This window comes from Herpailurus yagouaroundi, unplaced genomic scaffold (assembly GCF_014898765.1).
Source record: "Herpailurus yagouaroundi ecotype Mexico unplaced genomic scaffold, PumYag 246, whole genome shotgun sequence".
In the NCBI taxonomy this organism is placed as follows: Eukaryota; Metazoa; Chordata; class Mammalia; order Carnivora; family Felidae; genus Herpailurus; species Herpailurus yagouaroundi.
Window position 1 is genome coordinate 4523728 of NW_024412463.1, and position 24779 is coordinate 4548506.

At 43.8% G+C, this 24779-nt stretch overlaps 1 protein-coding gene across 2 annotated transcripts in view; it reads right to left on the minus strand.

The window, feature by feature from the left end:
* BCAS1 (brain enriched myelin associated protein 1) overlaps nt 1-24779 on the minus strand; it is a 66522-nt gene that overhangs the window by 29005 nt on the left and 12738 nt on the right. Inside the window, exons 2-6 of one of the 2 annotated variants that reach the window (XM_040460033.1) lie at nt 15745-15903; nt 14710-14754; nt 12169-12303; nt 7515-7691; nt 1008-1049 (exon numbers count right to left, since the gene is read on the minus strand). In XM_040460033.1, the coding sequence (XP_040315967.1) occupies nt 1008-1049; nt 7515-7691; nt 12169-12303; nt 14710-14754; nt 15745-15903 (558 nt within the window). The remainder of the gene's footprint in view (nt 1-1007; nt 1050-7514; nt 7692-12168; nt 12304-14709; nt 14755-15744; nt 15904-24779) is intronic. The other variant, XM_040460034.1, reaches the window with a different exon arrangement.

Here is a 24779-nt window from a genome sequence, read left to right on the forward strand (position 1 = left end):
CCCCCCCCCCCCCCCCCCCCCCCCCCCCCCCCCCCCAAAAAACCAATTACAATAACAAAAAAGCAGATTTGAAAGACCTTTCTCCTAGCAAGAATTGTAACAACCATTCTGATTTCCATCCCACATCACAGACAACATTTCTGGAACAGACTTGGATTTTCAACATCAGTTCAATGCCAGCAATGAAATAAAAATGAAAACACAAGCTCTCTCCAAGGCTAGCAAACAAGAGACACCTAGAAAGAGCCAAACATATTTTGCTTTGGCAAAACGATAATGATCAGTTTCTATCTTAAGGAGCTGTGAACTCGCTTATCCTCACTTGTGAAATTTTCCAAGACTGTACTCCATTCAGAGCAGAAAGCTGCTGACTCATGAGGACAATTGATTAATCTCCCTGGAAGATGTTTTTGGAAAACTGCATTTTTGCGGTGCCTCTTTGGAGCCATCCCCTTTAGACGTGAACGCACAGTCTGGAGGGTTTGGACAGTGAGGTCCAGCCTATGTCTCCCAGGTGTAGACCCAAGGAGTCGGTTCTCCCGCCCAAGAACAACAGTCTTAGCATCAAGTGCAGCAAGATGCTCTCATGCTTGACGCACCTACCTGTCCTGGGTACCGCCCACAGTTAGTAGAGAATCTGGGTTGCCATGGAAACAGAGAGCGATCAAGGTAGAAGAAGCGCAGGGGGCAGCATCATTGCCCCTTAAGGAAATGGAAGGATGGTCTTAAGTGTGATAGACTCTTTCAGCCCCTGGATGATGACAAATTATAAAAACGCATGCTCTGACTTTGTGATTTCGTTTGTGCTGATTTCATAGGCATTGCAAATATTCACCCAATGTTATTCCCCACTGGTCCCTAATCACATGAAAGGCTGAAAGAGTCTACGGCAGATGGGAGACACTTGGGGCAATGCAAGAACACAGGACCCCAGAGCTGAAATGCCCAATGGTCCAGCATGCGGAAGATGAGAATGAAATGGTTCTGCCATTTAATGCATAACTTACATTCTCCTCTGCACCTGCGGGGACTGAATCCTCTTTAACTGACTAAAGGGAAGATAAAAACAAAAGTAAGAGTCAGAATGTTACCAAAAAATGGAGAGTTCTTTGGGCCAACAGCCCTCTGGTGCCATTCTTGGACACTGAATTGCTTACGCACACCTGGTTCCAAAGAGAACTTGAGAGAGACTTACGCGGGATCACACGGTACAGCAAGATGATAAATAGTTATGTATTTGAAAATGCAACGAAGGGAAAATAAATACCCAGACGCGGCCAGGACACGAATGGAGTGGGGGAGAAGCGTTGCTACAGAAAACACAGACCACAGCCTCGGCTGTGGGTCAGCGACACGTCTGCCTTAACATTTTCTGCTTGTTGATGAAAATCACACAAGACACAGTTGCTGTCAGGTAAAAACAAATGAGCCGCTCAGGAAAATTCTGGCAGTTGAGCCCAGAGACATCCATCCCATGGCACACATAGAGCAAATAGGTGGTGAGGTAACGAGCAGGGTCTTTGGCCTTATCCTGACCGTAGAGCAGTGGCCAGCATCGATAGCTGCTTCATCCCTCAACATAGGCCAGTGGCATCGTGCCAAAGTTGAATCCTGCTGGAACCCTTCTCTGGAGGCCCAGAAGGCTGGGGTCTAACACACCCAACTTCAGACACTATTCCTCCCTACAGTAATTCTGTCATACGCAGACTGCCTCAAGGAGGGGGGCGATTGCCCCAGTGCCGTCAAAGGTCGAGGCCACCATTACATGACGACCGTTTGCGAAGCTTCAACTTTGGAGATGATCTTTGCAGTTGTTCTTAAATTTGGCAGGGAGGGGTTGTGGCGGGGTGATGTTCGCAGACCGCTTTGAGACCCGCTTGGCAGATCTGGACTCTTTCCAGAAAAATAAACACGAACCAAATATTTTGCCCATCATTTTAGGGTGTTCATAGCTGGATGCCAGGCTAAGAACTCTTCCCTACGTTCATTTTGTTCTAAGTCCTGTGCTTATTTTTACCTTCAAACTATGCAGGAGGGGGGGAGAAAGGAATCGACCTCCCCAAATACGTCTCCCTGTGCCGTGGACACGGATCGTACACCTGCATCTACCTTGCATGTGCAGGGGCTTTGTACACACCATCGCACTGAAAGTGGCCCCAAGCGGTCAGGAGGGTGATCGTCATTTATGTAGACAGAAATGGAGACACAGGGAGGCGAAGTCACTTGTTCAAGGTGGTACAGCTAGGGAGCGGTCGAAGTGGTTCCAAGAGCCAAGTTCCAAGACCCTCAGACCTCAAGGGTCTGAGTCACGCTTTGTAGTAGCTGTGTGAGCTTCCTTCTCCACGCCCAGATTTGCTTTCTCTCTAGATGACATGTTCAGCTTGGGCCACATTTATCAACAGTAGCTCTACGGAACCCGTTCTGTGAGCCGAGCCTGGATCTCACATGTAACGTATACCTGCACCAGCGCTCAACACACAATGACAACTGGAGGCTTCAGGCGGTGTCCCCCTTTCCTCCTCACGTTTCCCACCGAGCAGAAAGCCCACGGGCAGAGCAACCAGCAGCATCGAATTGCAATTCGCTCTTTCCCACAGCCAGGGGGTCCGGTGTGATAGATGGAAGACGAGAATGAAAACTGGACGGTGCTGCTGATGCAACGGCTCACTTCAAAGCAGACGACAGGGGCTCTTTCGGCGCAAGTCCCATTTCTGCAGGCCGGGAGGTGCTCGTTGGGTTCCCAAGCTCTCCGGTGAGAAGAACACAAGAGGGTGTGGGGCTAATCGGGAGCCACATGGAGCGCAGGACTCCCATTCAAATCTCAAACTAGAAACTTCTCATCTCCTTCAATGAACTGGGCATCTGGCTGTTATCCGCTGAGCCTACGGACTGTCCAGCCTCCTTCACCATCCCAACCAAAACCCACTTTGAAACTAAAGGATCCTGCTTGGGCATTTATATTGCTGAGAACGAGGGCCTAAACAGCTCCTGAACTCATCAGTATAAACTCACACAGCAAAGGATCCCGTCCTTTGAAGAGCACATTCGTGAAAGGATGTTTTTTTAAAATCCCGTCACATGGTAGCACTTAAGCCAACAGACATCCCGTGGCTAGCAGGTCTTCTGGAAGCATCATTTTGATCATGTGACAGCTGTTCTGAGTTCACTGGTTTCACAGTGGCCCTAAGACCTTTCCTCAAGCTTAGACGTTTCAGCCCGCCTTTCAAGTGCTTCCATAATTGTCCGGCCATATGCCAGACTCTCTTAACCAGGATTCCCGTGGGTTCTGGGATCAAATGCAGGCATCTGTGTTTGAAGCAGATAACTCAGAGGATCCAGAGGATTTTCAAAGTCCTCTCACTCTGTTTTGACCTATACCAACTGCTCCCTTTTCTAAACACCCACGGCATTTGTAACCTGCCCCCCACACATGAACACCGGATTCCAACATCATTGTTTCGGAACAGGGCCAGTCACTTTGCATTCGTTCTCCGACTCAGTCCTCCCACTAACCACAGAAGGTAGATGCCACAGTCTGTCCCCAGAACTGAGGAAAGTGAAGCATGGGGGATTCAAGTCACCCCATCACATTCAAATGGCCAGTAACTGTCAGAGCTGAGATTTGATGATGTGTCTCTTTGACTTCAGGGCTCCCATTATTTTTCCCACACCATCGTTCCTCTCCTCCAAAGGAAGGCAGGGAAAGCTGCTTTCTGGGCTAAGAACTCTTCCCTATGTTCATTTCGTTCTAAGTTGTGCTTATTTTTACCTTTACACTATGCAGGAGGAGGGGAGAAAGGAATCGACCTTCCCAAATACGTCTTCTTGCGCCGTGGACACGGATTGTATACCTGCATCTACCTTCAAATACCCACTTGAAGATATTTCAAATGTAGCATTTATTAATGGTGCACGTGCACACACACTTGCAGGTGCAGGCATATGTATGTGCCTTGTTCCCCCAAATGGACTTTAGGTGTTTCGACAGCAGTACAAATGAGCCTTAGTCTTGTTTTGTGCCTTTTGTTGGCATCAAACGCCACACATGGATGTTTAGATCATCACCAGCAACTGTTCATACCTGAAGAAATGATAAAACTGTTCGTGGAGCCCTTACTATGTCCGAGGGTCTCTCTGGGTACAGTTATTGGACTGTCACAACAACACAGTGAGATGAACACGTCCCTACTTACACAAAGGAAAACAGAGGCTTTCGGCGGTCGAGCAATTTGTCCAAACTTTCTGATTCTGTCTGTCATGCAAGACTTGCCACATACAAGAAATTTTCAAGATCATCTATTTCCTTTCAAGATCAACCCTTTCCTTCAACAGATGAGGAAAAAGAAACTCAAAGAGGCTGAGTAACTTTTGGGAGGTCACAGAACAAATGGTATACCAAAGACCCCAGAACAATAAAGGGCATAGGTAGTCCAGTCACTGGACTCGAAACAGTTTTTGGCAAATACGACATCATTTGAACTTAATTTTCTCAAAGGTTGTTTTTGTTATTTTTGTTTTATAATAAGAATGACTTTCGCAATCAAGCCTATAAATCAAAATAACTTATAATCTCGTATCCACAGCGTGTTAGGGGAGAATTTTATTTCTGATGTTCATATTGTGGACGCACACACTTCAAAGTCAGTTTGTGTAAAAGCTTCTCAGTTACAAGAGGAGAAGAAAGAGAGCTTGGGTTAGCAGAAATATCAAAATTCTCTAGCATTCCTCTTTGTTTCTTTTCCAAAAATTTTTACAACAGTGATTTTATAATCAAGTGTTTTCTAATTTGAAGAAAACAGAGGTCTTCATTTTGTTTTCTACTAAAACATACATCCCCCCATGAGATTTTCAGCTGCACAAGGGGACCAGTCTGTTCGCTCTATCTTTTCAATGCCTTAGCACCCAGCACTTAGCACAAAAAAACTCAGCACAAAGAAAGAAGCTAAAAATACTCTTGCATGAGTGAATCTCGCCTGTATTTTACGTTCATCTAGAGCTGTCTTCCTGATTAGGTGGAAGAAAGAAAAACAAGATTTACCGGTGACTGGGTTTTAGTGTCTCTTCATTATTTTTATAATCTACTCAAGAAATAAAGCCAGATAATCGAGGAAAAGGAAAAAAACCAATGAGACTGACCTATATGAAATCTGATCATTAGGGGGATGAATGTCAACTGGTCCTGTTTTTTCTTCAATGGAAATAGCTTGAGTTTCAAAGAGGAACCAATATATCCCTCAGAGACCCCAAAGATAAGGAAAAATTAAGTATTTGAGGCTCAGTAGCTTAGCAACTTCTCCAAACTGGAGGGTATAGAAAGAGGAAGTGTGTCCCCTCCTGAACACACAGGAGATAAATGACATAGGTCAGAAGGACAATTCATTGGCCACTTTTTTTTGAAAGTTTATTCATTTATTTTGAAAGAGAGAGGGCGTGTGCATGAGCAGGGGAAGAACGGAGAGAGAGGGAGGGAGAGAATCCCAAGCAGGCCCTGTGCACAGCCTGACACAGGGCTTGATCCCACAAACTGTGAGATCATGACCAGAGCTGAGATCAAGAGTCAGAGGCTCAACTGACTGAGCCACCCAGGCCCCTGTCATCGGCCACTTTTGTGCTAGGCGTGGTGTTAGGGGGTTTGCGGGCATTCTTTTTATCTAGTCTTCATTTCTCCGTCTAGGTACCCTTATTATTTGCATTTTACGAATTTTGAAACTGAGGCTGCTCATCCAGGCTCATCGGACCCAGAGTCAGATCTGTCTGCACCAATCAGCGTTCCTCAGACTTCCATCACTTGCCAGCCACCTTGCCAGCATGGTCTTGGCCACATTTCATGTACCTTCTGCGGCAGCCACGGAGTGTGCCGTTTCCCTGCTGGGAGAGCTTCCCACCCACACCTCTTCGGCATCCACTACCGAGTTAATGTTGAGGCCACGCTCCCAGGCAATGACTGAGCACGGCAGGGTACTGGGCCATTCTTGCTCAACATACGACTCCTCGTGGGCAAGCTCTGCTCTGGGATTTCCCGTTGGCTCAGAGCCACCCTGAGTCCATGGCTTTTCTGACCTTCTCCGCCTTCCTTCCCTGTCTCTCTTCTCCTGTGTCAGACCCTCACTATGGTGTGAAGTCTCTCTCTACCTACTCCTATCCCCTGTCCTTTATCCTTCATGCCGCTTGCCTCCAATAAATCTACTGCACATCAATTCTGTCTCAGTGTCGCTCCTTGAAGGATCCAAATTTATGATCAGGTAACAGTTCCTTTTTAATAGGATTGCTTCTTAAGCTAAACATCTACAGTCTCACCTTGAACAACATATATATTAAATCTTGAGTTTAATGTGCTGGCTCAATTTTTCTAATGCACTTTAAATATGTATAATTGTTTAAATAAAAATGTTTGAGTACGGGTTGCCTAAGTCATCTTCCTGGCCACCAAACTGCACATCTGATTCACTCGGGAACTGTTGCCTGCCTTGTATTGGTGATAAAAGCTTTTTTGAAAGTAAGTAATTGGCGGTTGGGAAGGAAGGAGACCAGAACAGGATGCCAAATGACATCACCCAAAGTTTTCATTAAGTATTAGAGTTTGTGTTTTGGGCAGGACCCAGAAGAAAGATATCTGTGCAACAGAAAACAAACAGGGAAGAGTTCCAGAAATCCAGCTGGATTCTGGACCAAAGAATACAACGAACACCACAGGGGCATCTGTATTAATCACCTGCCTTGTATCGCATGCCAAGTTTTGCACGTTTTGCGTGGATGTTTTGATGAAATTACTAATTAGATCTTTTTCAGCTCTATGAATTATATTCCACTTTCTCACCCACGGCTTCTTGCTCATCTTTTGGCCACATTTAAAAGAGGCAAGAGTTCTGAACATGTGTGGCAGCTGGGGTTTGCTCAACAACGATGATCAAGGAATAGCTCTCAGACTGACTCAGCCCCACCCACCACACTCCCTCGCACGCCGCCTGAATTCTAGAGGGAAAAAGATCGGACGGTGGTGTGAATGCCCCTATCACAGAGCACGCTGTGTGCCCTGCCCTGGTGGAGAATGGTGGACACCTTGGTTTTCTAAAAGGAGAGTGAGCCTTAGTGGTTCCTAATGACAGATTATATCTTGCAGGGAAAGAGGGAGGGAGCCCAGAGGTGGTTCAGCTCGCTGGAGTGAGAGTGCTCGGAGGAATCCAGGAAGAAGCCAGACTACTAAGCCATTTTAGTAAGAAGATGAAGTCACGAAATACCACAACTGTCTGTCATGAGCTGGAATAACTCCAAGAATGAAAAAATCTGCGTGTTTATTTCCTTTCCTTTCCCGTGAAACATATGCACATGACCCGATAGGCATTTCATTCTTCCCAGGAGTAAATTACAAGTCTTCAACTCAATGGCTAATTGAGTCATTTGGGAGAAGAAAAATAAACTGTGTGCTTTGTGAGCACATGAATTGGCCCAGTTGAAATAGTTTCTCAAGTCTTCCGAGCCCCAAAGTCTCCCCAAGTCTTGAAAATAGAACTTACCTTTTTCCAGAACAGTTTGCTCAGAGGCAGAGAGGTGGGTGCCCCCTTTTCCTTGGGGGCTTCCTTCGCTGTTTCAGAGGATGTAGGATTCTTGGCCGTCCCTCTGGTCTCCTGGGATATAAAGTTAGCTTTGTCTGACTGGACGTCAGGTGACGGGACAGGTGGCTTTTCAGCACCCTATAAGAGTAAAAAAAGAAGTAAAAATTAAAGTGATGTCAGGATTCCAAAAGCGAAAGGGCTCTTTTTTATAAATACAGGCTGGGGTTATGCATGTTAGTTTTCTTTTTCACAATTTTCTGTGCTTGCAAATATTCTATGTGAATGTGGATTTGTGTTAAAATTTTGGAAAAAAGTCAAGTTATTTTCCTTTTGCAAAAAACTATATTATGTTCTTGTAAGTCATTAGGGATCAGGGTGCTCGTAGGAGGCACTTTGCTGTTAGAATGTTGTTAGTTCATATTGAGTGGCCTTCAAGTGGTTTTGGTCATGTTCCCACCAGTAAAAACATCTTGAAGAGGCACCTCCAATACATCCGTGTTCCTATTATAAACGTATATTATGTCACTCGTCCAAGTTAGACATTAAAGGAGGTATAAGGGACATAAAGAAAGTATAGGTATAAGGGACATAATCTCCAACTTGCAGCTTTTAATAAAACTTAACTTTTACGAAAAGGTACCTGTGCCAGGCACTGCTCTAAGGGATCGAATGTACTAACAATAGCTCTACGAGGAAGGAACTAATTACTATGTTCATTTTACAGTGAAGGAAATGTTGGTCCCAGGTTGTTATAAAAAAAACTTCCCTACGACTACACTAATAAGGGGGCAGAGTTGACATCAAAATCCAGGGAGTCTGATACCCACACCCAAACTCTTACCAGCTCCCCTATAATACCCTGCCTCTAATGAACTAAGGTCTCCCCACTCCCTGTGCTATCGTATGCAGCCAGGGAGAAAATGTCTAAAAAAAAGCTTCATGGCCAGAAGGTGAGAATGACAAAAAAACTGAGAAACACATCTACACCCATCAGTTTCATTGGGAAACTGATGGGTACTCCTTTTCTCTTTACACTGGGAAAGTACCCAGAGACCCTTGAAAAAAACATCGCAAGAGGATAACTCTATTATATATAGAATAATATAACTGTAGTATATTTGTGTAATTGTTCGTTGAATAGGCACCTCCCTGGCCAGACCATGAGCTCTGAGGGTAAGAGCCATTGCTTTGGTCAGCATTATATCCCTAGCTCCCATCAGGCCCAGTGTCTGGCATAAGATAGGCATTAAATAAATAGCTAAATAATTGTCTAGAAAGGACTGGAGAGCAATGCCTACACGGGATCCTGTTATGTTGTGTTTCTACCCACCCTGCCCCTCCTTACTGGGCTATGGGGTCATAGGCTACCAGTAGTCTTTTCTCCTTGCCCACCCATCTCCTCACTTCCCAACGAAGTGCCCCAGATGGTGTTCTGCCAGCATAAACTGAATTAATACTCTGCATTATGGAAGAGATTACAAAAATTCTGTGTTTTTTGGAGTCAATCTCCTGGATGGATTCAGATATGCCAAATACAGCAAACACTCTCAGTAATGAGAATATAAGATACCCTGTCCATTTGCATTTCAGATCAACAAAGAAAAATTCTGAGGCATCGGAACATAGGTCCCCGGGACATATTTATCTTTATACTAAAAAATTATTTGCTGTTTATCTGAAATTTGAATTTGGCGGAGTATCTGTAGGTTATCTGGCAACCCCACATATGAAATTCTAACATTAGATTTGGAGATTGCATTTCAGATGACCTTACCTTCTTCCCTAATATGTCTTCACATTTGGGTGTGGGAGAGGAGAGGGGTTAGTAAGATATAAACATTACACTGAAGTGGAAAACAATGACCGTATGGCAGAGCTTATGAATTAAATGAGCCAGCTACTAAAATTTTAGCTGCCCCGCAGAGAGGGCGGACATCAGGAAAACCTGAGTGGGGAGAGGAGCATTCCTGGGCATGGCAAAAAAAGTCCTAAAACAATGCCTTGCTTTGTGTGCACGTTGTCATGTTCAATGTTAGAAGAACATGTGAAAAAGTTTGATTCCGAAGCATAGCATGTGACGAAGCCAAGAGAAAAAGATCCCGATTCAGCAAAGCAAAGCTGACGCTCTTATTATTTATAACAATACGCTTATTTCGCTTATTAACTCCTGGCCTCCCTACTTTTTTAAACCAAGAAAAAAAATGTTTAAGAAAATTCTTCTTATAGAAAGAAAAATTGAGATACAGAGAAATGAGCCTAGGAGTTGATCACGACTGGTAACCACTGCTTTTTTTTTTTTTTTTTTAATAGCAAAACCAGAAGACGATGTTTAATCCCTGAATTTGCTTGGATTTCCTCTTTTCTGTCCTGGGTTCCAACGAAATTGAGGGTGAGTGGCACAGCTCCTATAATCATGCCACAATCTGGCTGGTTGGTCTTAATGGCCCTATTTCTCTCTCTGTTTGGATGACAAACGAAGAAAAAGGAGGCAAAAGCCAGTAAGTTCTACCAAACTCCTGCAAAAATGAGAATTGAGAACATTTGAGAATTGTCTCCTACTTTTACACAAAAAATAGACTGAACGTAACTCAAGGCAAAATCTTTCAGTCCTCGTGTTGGCATTACAGAATCCCAGGAAGGGGCACCTCTTCCTGCCAGTATTTCCCGAATCCTATCTTTGCCCGAAATGCAAGGCAGTGGCAGGATGTGAGACCAATGATCGGGGGAGAAACCTTAGGAATACTGAACTTGGGTGGTCCCCTTTGTGTGGAGGAAAGAGATTCTGGAGACATGAAACTTTGCTGTGCATGAAATGAATTTCCTAATGAAATGCAGACATGAGGGGGAAAGTCATACGTTTTGTAAACTTTCAGGGCCCCCTCCTCACAGAAGCTCCGGGTGGGAATTCGGGTGGATGGCTTTGCATAAGGTCTATGACACATTTCGCTAGCAATTACCAAATTGTCTCTCACATAGAGTAGCACCACTTTTTAATCTCCACCCCCCCGCCCCCCACCCCGTAATTTCTATCACTCCGCCCTCTCTGTCTTTACAAAACAAAACAAGCCTGTGCGGAAATTAAAGCGTGTCTTCATAACACGGTTTGCTTATGCAAATATAGATGCAGCCAGGAGATCTTTCTATGGAGCCTTTCTTTGCATACACCATCCTGGGACTCTAACATCCAGCTGGGGAAGGTTTTTTAACAAGTTCATTCAACCTAGTGGAGAATGGTTGATGTTTTAAACACATGTCCAACGAATGGATAAAGAAGATGTGGTTTATATATACAATGGAATACTACTTGGCAATGAGAAAGAATGAGATCCCGCCATTGGCAGCAACGTGGCTGGGACTGGAGGGTATTGTGCTGAGTGAAATGAGTCAGGCAGAGAAAGACAGAGACCGTAAGTTTTCACTCCTGTGTGGATCTTGAGAAACGTAACAGAAGACCGTGGGGGAGGGGAACGGGGGAAAAGAAGTTACAGAGAGGGAGGGAGGCAAACCATAAGAGACTCTTGAGGACTGAGAACAAACTAAGGGTAGATGGGGGGTGGGGGAGAGGGGAAAGTGGGTGATGGGCAGGGAGGAGGGCACTTGTTGGGATGAGCACTGGGTGTTGTATGGAGACCAATCTGACAGTAAATTATATTTAATAAAATAAAATAAAATAGATAGATCGATAAATAAATAAATAAATAAATAAATAAATAAGATAAACAATGTCCAAGCATGCTGGCCCAATTCAGGGATCTTAACTGGTGGTTTCAGACGAACACTGGTGTCTTCCTAGAAATTGAGAGTGAAATCTTCACAACTAATTCTATGTTGTCCTCACTTTCCAAGGACATGGAGATAGAAATTGCTCTGCCTTCATTCATTGTTTCGTTCTGTCTGGGCTTTTATTTGGGCTTAGGATGAGCTTAGTTGATACTGAAAATGGAGGGAACAGGCCACAGAAAGACAACGTTATTTTCTTGAGGTTAGAAGAGTATTTCCCAAAGCGTAGGAAGCATACCATCGGTGGCATCACAGGTAATTTTAGATTGCGCAGAGACGTAACGCTTAATTCAAATTGCATTTTAATGGAGCTAGAAAGGCATTGGATTCGGAGCTTAACACAAACAAGGTAGCTAGAAGGTCGTTACTTTTTAATTAGCCATATTAATGGTTAACTCTTTGCGAAAAATGACTCCAGTTTTCCATGTATGATGTAATAAAAGTTTTCTTTAAAGATACCTTTAAATAGGAATTGAGTCCATTTTAATGAAAAAGATCAACTGAACCGTGCTAAATCTGACAAAAATGATTACGATAGTATGCATACTTTCGACGTTTGGGAAACACGGAGTTAGAAGGATCATTCCAGAACCCTGGTCCACACTAGGAAGAAATGAGCCAGATGTTTATTTATAACTATGGAGATTTAAAATAATCATTGAAATTTGATTCACAAAATCTTTAATGCCCTCTAATGATCCCAATCATACAAGGCTGTCTTCCCTGAAGCAGGGCTGAGGGGACATAGGACATGGGACAGCCACCTGTACCATGTGGTGAAGACCAGGGTTCTTTCTTTTTTATTTTTTTCTTTGTTATTTAACAAGATACAGACCTTATGCCTAAAGAATTTCCTAAAGGCGAATCCTAGCCTGGGGCTATGCAGGGGCTTTTTCTTGGTGGCTTTAGCTTGGATCTCACAGATCTTCTGCCCAGCTTGTCCATCACAGACACTTTCTGCTTTGGATGCCTTTTGGGCAACAGCGGTCACAGCTTAGAACTTTTGTTTTTAGACAAAATCCATTTTTTCCCATTGTTTTTAAGTGCATTGAAACGCTTTGACAATTAACTGCCGAGACAGCACCCCCCATCCCCAAACCAGAACATTCCCATCACGTAAATGACTCTCTTTTCTGAAACGCTCAGAGACAATGTGCTGCACAGTATACTCACAGTCCATTTCAAGCACACCTTAATTTTCATCAGGGCGGCCTACTTAAATGACCCAGATTAACACGACTTGCTAAAGACAAGGACCGGACATTTAAGCTCCGACTATATGATATAAAACATTCAGATTTAAAAAAGATACACAGCCCCTACTTGACAGTTTTCAATATCTAAATGCTATTGTCACACGGGAAGGAAAAAAATACCTGAAGACACACAATTTATTTTTGCATCCGGAGCCAAGGCAAACACTGCCTTGAGGGGCTTCCTTTCTCCAAACGATCTTTTATTCAGTATTAGAAACCTCAGGGAAGCAGGATCATCCATAAAAACTTCAGCTGACTTCTAGTCGAGCAGATCTCTCTGGCAAAAAAAGTGTCCACTGTGTGCCAGTCCACAGAGCCAGAGTGGGGGTGGGGTGGGGGGAGATTGGAACTGAAATAACCCAGCGACAACCATTCAGAATTGTTGACTCGAGTTACAAATGGCGGGGGATTTTGTGTGGGGCGTGTAGTGCGCTAAAAACCGTCTGGGCCAGATGGGAAGATGGACAAATGGTGTAGATGTTTCAAATGCAAGGATCCAAGAACTTCAGTAGAAAGGATGTTAAAAAGGCAGGTTTGTATAAAGGGATCTGTTTGTATCATGGACAACCTACAGTCACAAAACTCTCTTTTGAGACTCGGTTCTACTAGCAGTGACCTTGACCTCTCTGGGCAGGGTAGTGAGATTTTATCAGCTATGTACGTGCAGTTGGGACCGCATTCTGGGGGGGGAAGAGTCTTGGTGTATGAGCAGCGGAAGAGAATGAACGCCATCGGGTCACTTGAGAAGCCACGCAATTCGCCCACATACCCCACTGTTTTTAGCCTATTGTGCTGACTATGTGACTTTAAACCATGCAAGACACAGAATCAAAAGAGAAACATTTGGACGCAACTATTCATTGAACTTGACCCTAGCTGACTTGCAGCAAACGACTAATTTTAAAGGAAATGCATGTAGATGACTCATATACATATATATATATTTTCTAACATAAGAAGAACATTCTGGAAGGACCAATCAATACAGTACAAATGTAATAGTGGTGGTTCAATATGTCCTGCAGCAATTATGGAAATCGTGATCACCTACATTTGAATAGAATTCCGTGGTTTACCAGGCATTGTCATATTTTCATTCAATGCTGGGGGATGGGGGGAGATGGAATTTTTGTTGTCCTGATTTGACAGATGTTGAAATTTGGATTCACATGGGTTAGGATCACATCATACAGCTACCACATAGCAGGACCGGAGCTCAAACGCAGGTCTTGAGATAAATTCCAGGATCCTTTTCACAACCTGGCCCCTTCGAAAATTGGTAACAGATGTGTCGGGCTGGCCACGCCATTTATTTGGTCCCAGTGTCTTTCAAAGCAGTTATCAAAAGGAGGACCCAAGACACTTATCTGTCACCAAGTTAAACTTTCCTCCCGATTCCCGTGAAAGTTAAACCATGTGTTCCATTAGGGATAATCAGTTCTGTCAAGTGTAAAGGAAAACATCTCTAGAAAGTAGTTGATCCAAACAAAATTTATTTTGAGGGGAATTGGTTGAATCTCTAGGAAGACGGGAAAAAACTCGGTCTCTCTAGGGCATCCTAACTCTAAACATTCCTTCCTTTGGCAAGTGTCCAATGGTGACTATTTCATTTCACCAAACAACTGCCTTCGTGGTGATTTATTCTTTTCAAATTACATGAAAGACACAGAATATATTTTTTAGAAACCGGAAATATGGCAGCTTACTTCTACCTCCAATTGGATCTCATTTCTTTCTCATTTCCAGTGGCTTCTCCATACTCTGTACCCTATTCCTATATTCCTTGGGTCTCTCTATACACAGCTAACAAGACTACATGATACACGGTTACCGGTATTCAGTTCTTACTTTATATAAGAAACTGGTTACTGTGACATTATATATCCAGAGTTAGCATATATTTCAAGCTTTCCACTAAAATTTTCATTAAAATATCATTGACATGAATGAAATGTTTTAAAGACAGTCTAACAGCACTTTTCAATCACTACATATGTAGGTAAGTATACACGTGCCTACACACACATGCACACACACAAAACTCAGGACGCGAAACAGCAGACGCAAACCCAAATCCAACTCTACACCCAAACCCAAGCGTCACCCTTCAAACTACCTACCGTATCTTCCAGATCTTTTTTTGTTTCAGCTTTGTTAGGTGAAACCTTAAAATGTAAGAAAACCAAATATTAAAAATCATAGCTAGCTCATTAGGCAGGGTGATTTGATTTCATAGATACATTTTTTTTGTCTTTGTTTTTTTTCTGGGGGGTGGTGGTAAAATTCACTCTGCTGGTAAAGAATGCAATGAGAAGTCCTTTCCAGTAGAAAGGAGTTCTACCAAGTTCAGTAGAAAACCACGGACTTCTGGATAATTTCTAGGTATAGAAAAGCTAAAAAAATTAATATTTTATAATGAAATGTATCAGATCTTACACATTCACTAAGGGCTTGACCACATTCAAAACTGTCTCCTGGAAGGCCACGGATTTCCCATGAATTCTACCACCAATCCAAAGAAACGCACAACCCTTTGGTGTTTGTGGCACGTTCTGTTGACTTGTTTTACCTTTTGAAGTTAGTCTCGGACTTTGGAAATAACTGGAACACACCTGCAGCTGTCTGTTTGATCATTCATTCATTCATTCAGCCCTCTTTTGCATGTCTGACATGTGACTGTCTGTGGCTTCCTTGAGGAATCAGAGATAAGCAAGCAATACAAGACACGGGTCCTTGCCTCTATGCAGTTAAAGTAGATTTAGATGTAACAAGATAGGGAATTATTTCTATAGTTTTATCTGCCATTTGGGTGGCAAAACTACGTCGATAGGTCCACAACTCAAGGAGCTATTTTCCAACTATGTTTATGATCAATGACCGTAAGACATGAAACTACTGTAGAGTTCCATGACAACACAGCTCATGTCACACACAGTTTGGGCACCCAACGTTCATATCATGGTCCTCAGCTCTGAGGACAGCGTGATGCGACATGATCCCCTTGCAAGGCACCTCTTGCCCCCCTTCTCCAGTGTTCCAGCTGCACCATCATGGCGCCCCATTCAATACAATGACATCCAAGGACGTGTTATTCTTAGAATTAACCAAACTTTTGAGCAATGGGATTGAGGAAAGAGGGGGAGGAAAACACTTACCAGAGTTTTAAAGAAGCTCATGATGGAATTGCGGTTCTCTGTTGTATCTGTTGCCTGGGGGTCCTCCTTTGCAACGTCCAGTTCCTCTGGGTCCCCGGGGACAGAGCACCTCACAGTTGGGATCTCTTGTCCTTCCTTCCCCTTGCTGTCAACTATGTCCTAGGTGTCAAACAGAGTCGCCACAGTTTCCACTTGTTGAATGTGGACTCTCACAGCAATATTTTTGCTTCACACCCCTCTCTCCCTTACCCCCTAATTCCAGCCATACTTCTTCTGCCCACGGGGATGCAGAACAATCGGGAGCTTATGAGAATCACTCTTCCTTCCCCTCCTCTGCTTTCTAACATATTCAGCATTTGCAGTCAGTTGGAGGGACATTGTTTGGAGCCAGAGGGGAACAAACACAGCAGGGCATGTTGCATCCCCGAACAAAACCTCTTTTCTCCCAATTCTACAAAGAGGCTGTGTATGATGCCAATATTTCCCAACTTCGTGGTCACCTAGTCTAGTGATCCGTACGTTAGCCCCAGAGACGCCTCCATTTGACTTCCCACAATCTCCACAGTAAGAATCATATCAGCTTTTTAAAAGTACCGTTGTTTTATTTTTTATTTTTTTAAAGTTTATTTATTTTGAAAGAGAGAGAGATTGAGCGGGAGAGGGTCAGAGAGAGAGAGAGAGAAAGAGAGAGAAGGAGAGAGGGAGAGAGAATCCCAAGCAGGCTCCGCACATTCAGCACAGAGCCCAGTGTGGGGATCGAACTCATGAACCATGAGATGGTGACCTGAGCTGAAATCAAGAGTTGGATGTTCATCCGACTGAGCCTCCCAGAGGCCCTTAGCCCTGTCTACCTTTCCCCATCTCTACAGCCCTAGCCTAAGCCAGGTTACTTCAAACCCATTCATTCTTCAGGCTTGATCTCGAGTTTCCCTCCCCCTCCCCCCACCACTGACATCTCTCTGGGTCTTGCCGGCCACGACATCTGTTTCCTTCTCTGAGTTTCTGTGCCCCGTTCTCCTCTGCACTCACTTTGGACGCAGGTTATGTACGTCAGATTAGCCTAATGCCAGAGGCCGGGCCAGAATAGCCTGCATTAAAAATGGGGCTTTTGTGGGACAGCTATAAAAATACAAAAATACATTTTGATGAAGATTTTAAAAGGTAATAATAACACACGTATCCTGCAAGGTTTGGCTCAGCCCCGGCACTCTTTCTTTTTTTTTTTTTTTTTTTTTAATTTTTTTTTCAACGTTTATTTATTTTTGGGACAGAGAGAGACAGAGCATGAACCGGGGAGGGGCAGAGAGAGAGGGAGACACAGAATCGGAAACAGGCTCCAGGCTCTGAGCCATCAGCCCAGAGCCTGACGCGGGGCTCGAACTCACGGACCGTGAGATCGTGACCTGGCTGAAGTCGGACGCTCAACCGACTGCGCCACCCAGGCGCCCCGACCCGGCACTCTTTCTAAATGGAGAGGTGCTTCTCGTGAAATGTCTCATAAAGAAGTGGAACTTCGTAAAACTAAAAGCAGATAAAAGCTATGGCCTTGACAAGCTTGTTGGGTTTTCTAGTTAATTCCAGGCAAAAACTGTTTTGCTTTGGAAGAGAGGCTCTTTTGAAAAAAAGAAAGAAAAAAACAGGTTTCACGTGAGTTGAATTTTTTTTTATTCTAAGGTAGAATGTAGTGATACCAACATTATTTATTCAGTTGATAGGAAGGATGGTTGAAAATGTTGTTTATAGCGGATGAGTGGTAAGATACCTACAGGTACGGGGATTTCATGTTAGGTGCTACGCACGCGCACACAGAAAGTTATTGTTTTGGTGTGCTTTAAAAAAATATTATTCGGGGCACCTGGGTGGCTCAGTCGGTTAAGCGGCCGACTTCAGCTCAGGTCACGATCTCGCGGTCCGGGAGTTCGAGCCCCGCGTCAGGCTCTGGGCTGATGGCCCAGAGCCTGGAGCCTGTTTCCGATTCTGTGTCTCCCTCTCTCTCTGCCCCTCCCCCGTTCATGCTCTGTCTCTCTCTGTCTCAAAAATAAATAAACATTAAAAAAAATTTAAAAAATAAAAAAATATTATTCCTGGCACCAGATCTTTGGTACTGTGGATATTTTTGCTTAGGTGAAGCTGAGTGAAAAGAGATTAAAAAAAAAAAAAATGTTAGTTAACATACAGTGTAGTCTTGGTTCCAGGAGTAGAATCCAGTCACAAACAACACCCAGTGCTCATCCCAACAAGCACCCTCCTTAATACCCATCCCCCATTTCGCCCACCCCCCACCTCCCCCCCCGCAATCCCCAGTTTGTTCTGTGTATTTGAGTCTCTGATGGTCTTCCTCCCTCACTGTTTTTATCTTATTTTTCCTTCCCTTCTGTTATGTGCATCCGCTGTGTTTCTTAAATTCCACAGACGAGCGAAATCATATGGTATTTGCCTTTCTCTGACTAATTTCGCTTAGCGTAATACCCTCTAGCTCCATGCACGTCTTTGCAAATGGCAAGATTTCATTCTTTTTGATTGCCGATTAATACTCCATTGTATATATATACCACATCTTCTTTACCCATTCATAGTTCCTCTCGAAATAACACCAGCATTCTTCACAGAGCTAGAACAAACAATCCTAAAATTTGTATGAACCGGAAAAGACCCCAAATAACCAAAGTCATGTTGACGAAGAAGACCAAAGCAGGAGGCATCACAATCCCAGACTTCAAGCTGTATTCCAAAGCTGTAATCATCAAGACAGGACGGTACTGGCACAAAAACACACACATAGATCAATGGAAGAGGATAGAGAACCCAGAAATGGACCCACAAATACACGACCAACTAATCTTCGGCAAAGCAGGAAAGAGTATCCAATGGGAAAAAAAGATGGCCTCTTCAGCAAACGGTGCTGGGACAACTGGACAGCGACGTGCAGAAGAATAAAGAGAAAATTTTAAATAAAACTTGAAACAAAGAATATTATACCAATAATCCAACAGGTGTTTTGGGCGATGAGCCATTTTGAAAGTGGTACAAGGAATAAATCTAATTGAGAGGTGTCCCACTGGGTCTGACTTATGGCGCTGCCTCGGACAGAGTTATCTCGGTTCACTCATGCGCTACGTGGGGGAACTTGGACTGTGCCCAAGCTTCAGAGAGACCACGGAGGGTTAGCATGGGCTCTGGAGCTGGCAGTCCGGACACTCCCCACTCCACCAGATCTGTAGTTGCCTAAACCAGAAAAAAGGAACACAGTCAAGAAAGGACAATGGCACCAGCAAGGCAAAAAGACCAGAGCCCTTTTCTCTCAGCCCTTCCTCCCCGAACTCACACACCTGAGGACAGAGAAGTAAGAGAGAAAATCCTGTTCCTTCCAGATTACAAGTCCAAGGTGGCATCAGAGCTTGGCTCCAGAAAAGAGAATGGATATGAGTCCCGAATGGGATTGGACTTTTGAATCACTGCAAGGTTTGGGATCTATGACAGCATAAGAATTAGGAAGGAAACTATTTATTGAACGTCTACCGGGTGCCTCAAATGGACACATTTGCTGGGAATACAGCCGTGAGGGAGACACACACAGCCGTGTTCTCAGACAGCTGACATTCCAGCAGGGAGGCAAAGCAAAACCCAACAAAAATACAGAGGGACCAATAAGTGAACTTCATGACTCAGGAAGTGAAGACTGCAAGAGAAAACATGAAGACGATGAAAGAACAGAGGGTGAATTAGTCACTGGGTGAAATCCTCCAAGAAGGTTATGTGGGGGGGTGGGGGAGGCATCTATTCTGCGGGGGGTGGGGGGTGATGACCTCCAGGTTAGGTCAGCTGCTCTGAGCCCCTCTGGCCCCACAGCCCATGGGCTCCCAGTGCTCCTCACAGTAAGTGAAAGAGTCTGCATCTAGAAGGGTCTGGCAGCTCCCAGATGGGCTCTTCCTGCAGGGAGGAAGAGGCGATGATTCTTCTCCAGGGCTAGACACACAGAGAACACTTACTGAACTCCCTGGAAATAAAACGGAACACAGTGAAGTCAATGAAGGGGAGACGGATTGGTAGAAGGTCAAGTGGTGCTCATGGGTCGAGGTGGTCATCAGAGAAAGCCCGCCATGATGGTTACCCTCTGAGGAAGGCAGCAGATAGCCATTTGTACCTCCCTGCCCAGGACAGAGCAGTCTGAATGGAGGAGACACGGCTCAACAGAACTCCAGGGACGGAGGAGTCCTCCAGCTTTGTCCTCGGCCCCATGGCGTCTTATCCAGACATCTCTGAAGATGCTTCCCTCCGCCTCCCTGATTTCCCCGGGGGGCAGCAGTGTCTCAAGTCTTAGACAGCAGCTGAGAGATGAGACCCCGTAGACCCTCCTGCTCAGTGCGAGGAGATGGTTTGTCTGCCAGGGGCTCTTCCCCAGGGACAGCTTTATGGCCTTTCAAATTGAAATCCTTGGCTTGAACTTGAGCCCTTCTCTTCAAATAATTTTTTCTTCTTAGCTTGGCTTTTAAAACAAACATAACTCTGCTTCCAGAAAGATGGAGAATACGAATGTTTCCTTATCCTCCCAGTAAGCAAAATGGAAAAACCAATCCCTGGTTTCTCTCTGCCAGGTGGACAGGGGCAGGTAGACCAGCTACAGAATGGAGGAACCATATGGTGGGAGTTCCCTGGGATTTCTTTTTGCCTCATGGATTCTAGACCTGGAAATGGAGCCAGCAACCTGGAAATACCAACAGTCACTGACCCCACCCCATCCCCCTCCAAAAAAACCAAAAAAGAAAAAAGAAAAATGCTTACAAGGAGGCAGAAAAACTAGATCGCACACACATTGCTTGCTGGTGGGCACATAAACTGATACAGCCTGTCTGGAAAAGGGTTTAGCAGTTTCTTACTCAATACACAGCTACAATACAACCTAACAACTGTACTCCTGGGTTTTTTCTCACCAGTAAAATGAAGACATATATTCACAAAAAATATATGAAGACATATATTCACACTTTCCTCCACAGGAAAGTTTATAGCAACTTAGTTTGGAATAGCCCCAAACTGGAAACAACCAGATGTGTTTCGATGAATGAACCGTTAAAGACAATGTGGTCTATCTGTAGCATGGAAAGGTATTCAGCAATAAAAAAAGGAAGGAGAGAAACAGTATCAATTAATAGCGTCCATGACCTTGATGAGTATTCAGAGGATCCTGCCTGTCCCAAGAGTACACATACCATTCTAGAAATGACCTAACTATAGAAAGAGAGAGCAGATGAGTGGTTGCCAGAAGTTAACGGAAGGGTGGATACGGTAGGGAAGGGGATGTGCCTATAAAAGGGCAACATGACGTGTCCTTGTCTTGGTGGGAATGTTCTCCATGGGATTGTATCAATGTCAATATCCTGGTTGTGTTATTGTATCAGAGTTTCACAAGATGTTACCACTGAGGGACCCTGGATGAAGGGATTTCTTTGTATTACTTCTTACAACTACATATGAATCTATAATTTCAAGATTAAAAAATATAAGTATATTGTTTTAATGTTTATTTATTTTTGAGAGAGAGAGAGAGAGAGGGAGAGAGAGAGTATGTGTGTGTGTGTGTGTGTGTGTGTGTGTGTGTGTGCATGAGAGGGGGAGGGGCAGAGAGAGACAGACACACAGAATCCAAGGGAGGCTCCAGTCTCTGGGCTGTCAGCACAGAGCCTGACGCGGGGCTCGAACTCACGAACCGTGAGATCATGACCTGAGCCAAAGTCAGATGCGTAATCAACTGAGCCACCCAGGCGCTCCAAGATTTAAAAATTTTAAAAAAGCATTGTAGGGTAGTTCTGGAAGAGTAAGAATGAAGAGCCAATAAAAAGTCCAACAATTCTGGAATAGATCGATAAATTAGCATGTGGCATTAACATGTGAGATTAACCTCTAAGCTACATTAGCCTACATTTCTACATGTAGGAATTAACATACGTTCCATGTGATGGAATATTTTGCAGCCATGAATTCTTTGAGGAATGTATAATGAGGAAAAGAAATGCCTATGGAAATAATAAAAATGGCCAAGCTTTATGTGTCCAGCCCTAATAAGCTAGTTTAAAAGGCCCCATTTAGTTCTTACGATTTCATGAAGTATGTACTATACGCATTTTTTTTTTTTACTGATGAAAAAATTGATGCATGACAACAATAAATAACTCGTGTATGGTCATAGAGTAGAGCTGGAGTTTGACTCGGAGCCCAAATTATTCCAGGAGCAAAAAACATGTAGGCTCTCTTCTACATTGCCTTAAACAACTCCCTTTCTTCCGGTGTTTACTTAAATATCTTTCTACCAAGGGTTTTCCTATTTTAGTTTCTTTCGTCTATTTCTTTTTCTTGCTATGCAACACGACTTCCCCAAAGATATGTGAGAATTTAGCGTAAGATAAAAATGACACCTCAGATCTCTTTGAAGTGAAGGATTCTTCAATAAGAGAGAGGGACAACGAGGTGGTCATCTGAAAACCAATTAACACGGTGTCCTAACTCAATCTTATAACAGGACAAAATCCAAATGGATAAAAACACTAGAAGAAAACACCAAAAAAAGTATATATTTTATAATTTTGCATTGAGAAGGCTTTTGTAACTATGACTCAAAATCCAGAAGCCATAAAAGGAAAGATTGAGATTAAAAAAAAAAAAATCCAAATGTTTGAAAACATTCCATTGGGAGGCTGGTTTGGGAAGCAGGCACTGTTGTAAGTGATGATTGGAATATAAATTAATTCTGTTCTGATTGAGGGCAATTTGGCATTATCTATCAATATGTTTTTTAATTTTTTTAAATTTTTATTCATTTTTGAGAGACAGAGCGTGAGTCGGGGAGGGGCAGAGAGAGAGGGAGACACGGAATCCGAAGCTGGCTCCAGGCTCTGAGCTGTCAGCACAGAGCCCAACGTGGGGCTCAAGCCCACGAGCCATGAGATCATGACCTGAGCCGAAGTCGGACGTTCAACCGGCTGAGTCACTCAGGAGCCCCTACCAATAATTTTCAGAAGAACGGACTCTTTTCTCTAGCAATTCCACTTCTAAGAGTTGACTCTAAAAGTCAGTTCACACACGTGTGAATACACAGAGGCATGAGGCCATTCACCGCAGTGAGGCAATTAGCCAATGTTCGGAAACCAGCCCAGCGTCATTCCCAGCGTCCTGGTGAAATAGATCATCGCACAACCACACAGTGGATTACTACACAAGTGTTAGAAATGGGGAGGGTGTACAGATATTGATACAGTGTCGACTGGGGAAAAAAAAGCGTGGAATAGAACAGAGTGTGTATTATATTATTTTCTGTGTAAAGAAAAAGGAATAAGAATTTACGCTTGTATTTGCTTACGTACATCCAAAGAAACCCTGGAAGGATACATTCAAAAATGCACACAGCAGTTATCTACAGGAGTAGCACTGGGACACAAGCACACCGTCTTACAACTTCTTATTTTGAGCCAGGTATGACCTATAACAACCAAAATGAAAACATAGGCGACTAATACCAAATTAAAAAAAACAACAACAACAAAACCCAAACACTCAGAGGGTGAAACTAAACACAGTTGGGAAGATGATGCCTCAAATATTGAGTTATTTGTGGAATGATCTGTGCTCCTAACTACGAATATGTCTTTGCTATTCTCATCAGGCCTCCAGATCATTCTCAGCACCAGACATTTTAGACCAAAGCACAAACGTTCCTCAGGAAATATCTGGAGACTTCTTTCATACAAACAGGTGTTCGTGCTGTCAGCTTGTTTTTCATCCGTGTGGAAGAAGCCTACGTTCCCCCCTTGCTGTTGCCTTCAAAGGGCAAACAGACAGGAACACTAGTTAAGTGATCACAATTTGTCATGTTGAAAAATAATGCCGCCTTATCATAATTTGATTGTCTATAATAAAACCCATATGGAGCTTCTGGCACCTTCCTTCAACTGTAAATTGTCAACTGGATTTCAGCCTCTTTAAGCAAGGCCTACATCGTCAAAGTGAAAACATAAGGCAGAGGGGTCAAGGCCATAAAAGCCTTGTCTGGAGCTATTAGTGATAAATGTCTCCCTCTTCTAGCTTTACCTCTGACGGCGTGTCACTGGTTTCGGTTCGAATGCTGTACCTGGAATCGGCACTTAGTGCACAGTTTAACACAGGAAAATTTGTCTGGAGAACACCGAATGGTACAGAAACCCATTACTCCATTCCTTTCCATCTGTTAGAAATTTGAGCCACATGCTGCCTAGGATAAAAGGGAAAGGTCTCTTTCCTCTCCCACTTGGATGCCCCGACGGCACAAAGGGCATCGTGTGCCAGGCAGCAATGGTCTCCAGACCGTCTTCTTCTGAGAGCCCCGTCACCTGCATGGAGCCATTGTCAGATGGAGGGAGAAAAATGGAATGTGGTTAATTCTTGAAGGTAGAATTTATCTTCCCTTTTGCCTAAAAGGGAAAGCAAATGAATCAACAAGCAGGAAGGAACTGCAAAACCGAAGTCCACGGAAAACGTTTTTTGTGGAACTTCAAATTTTCCTAAGCCAATCGGGGTACATATATATTACATATGTTATATACGTCTATATTGCATATATTATATACGTCTATGTCATATGCATTTCCTTTGTGTTACTAGGAGGCTCCAAGCCACCTAAGGAGAGTTTATCATTGTAGCTAATTTTTATTTTTCCCACTATTCCTGCCCAAATTCACATCAGCTGGTAAAGAAATGCCTTCGCACCGTTTGAGCTTTGGCAAAAATAGGGAAAGAACACAGCGCCTAAGGAATGCGAATCATGGAAGGGCTTCAAAGACTGCCCATCCGATACCGCAAAATTCCTCTTGCTCATCCCCTACTGGAGGTTACTACGCACTCGTTGTAAGCGGATTTAATAAGTCGGGGTTATTTCTGAACAAGGAATTGGCACACTAGCTCTGAATTGCAGAGTTCCGGAATTACCGTGAAGAAAAAATAACCTAGTGCAAACTGTCACTACCAGCAGCCTTTCTCCCGGTTGTGGTGCAACCCCGGGGGGGGGG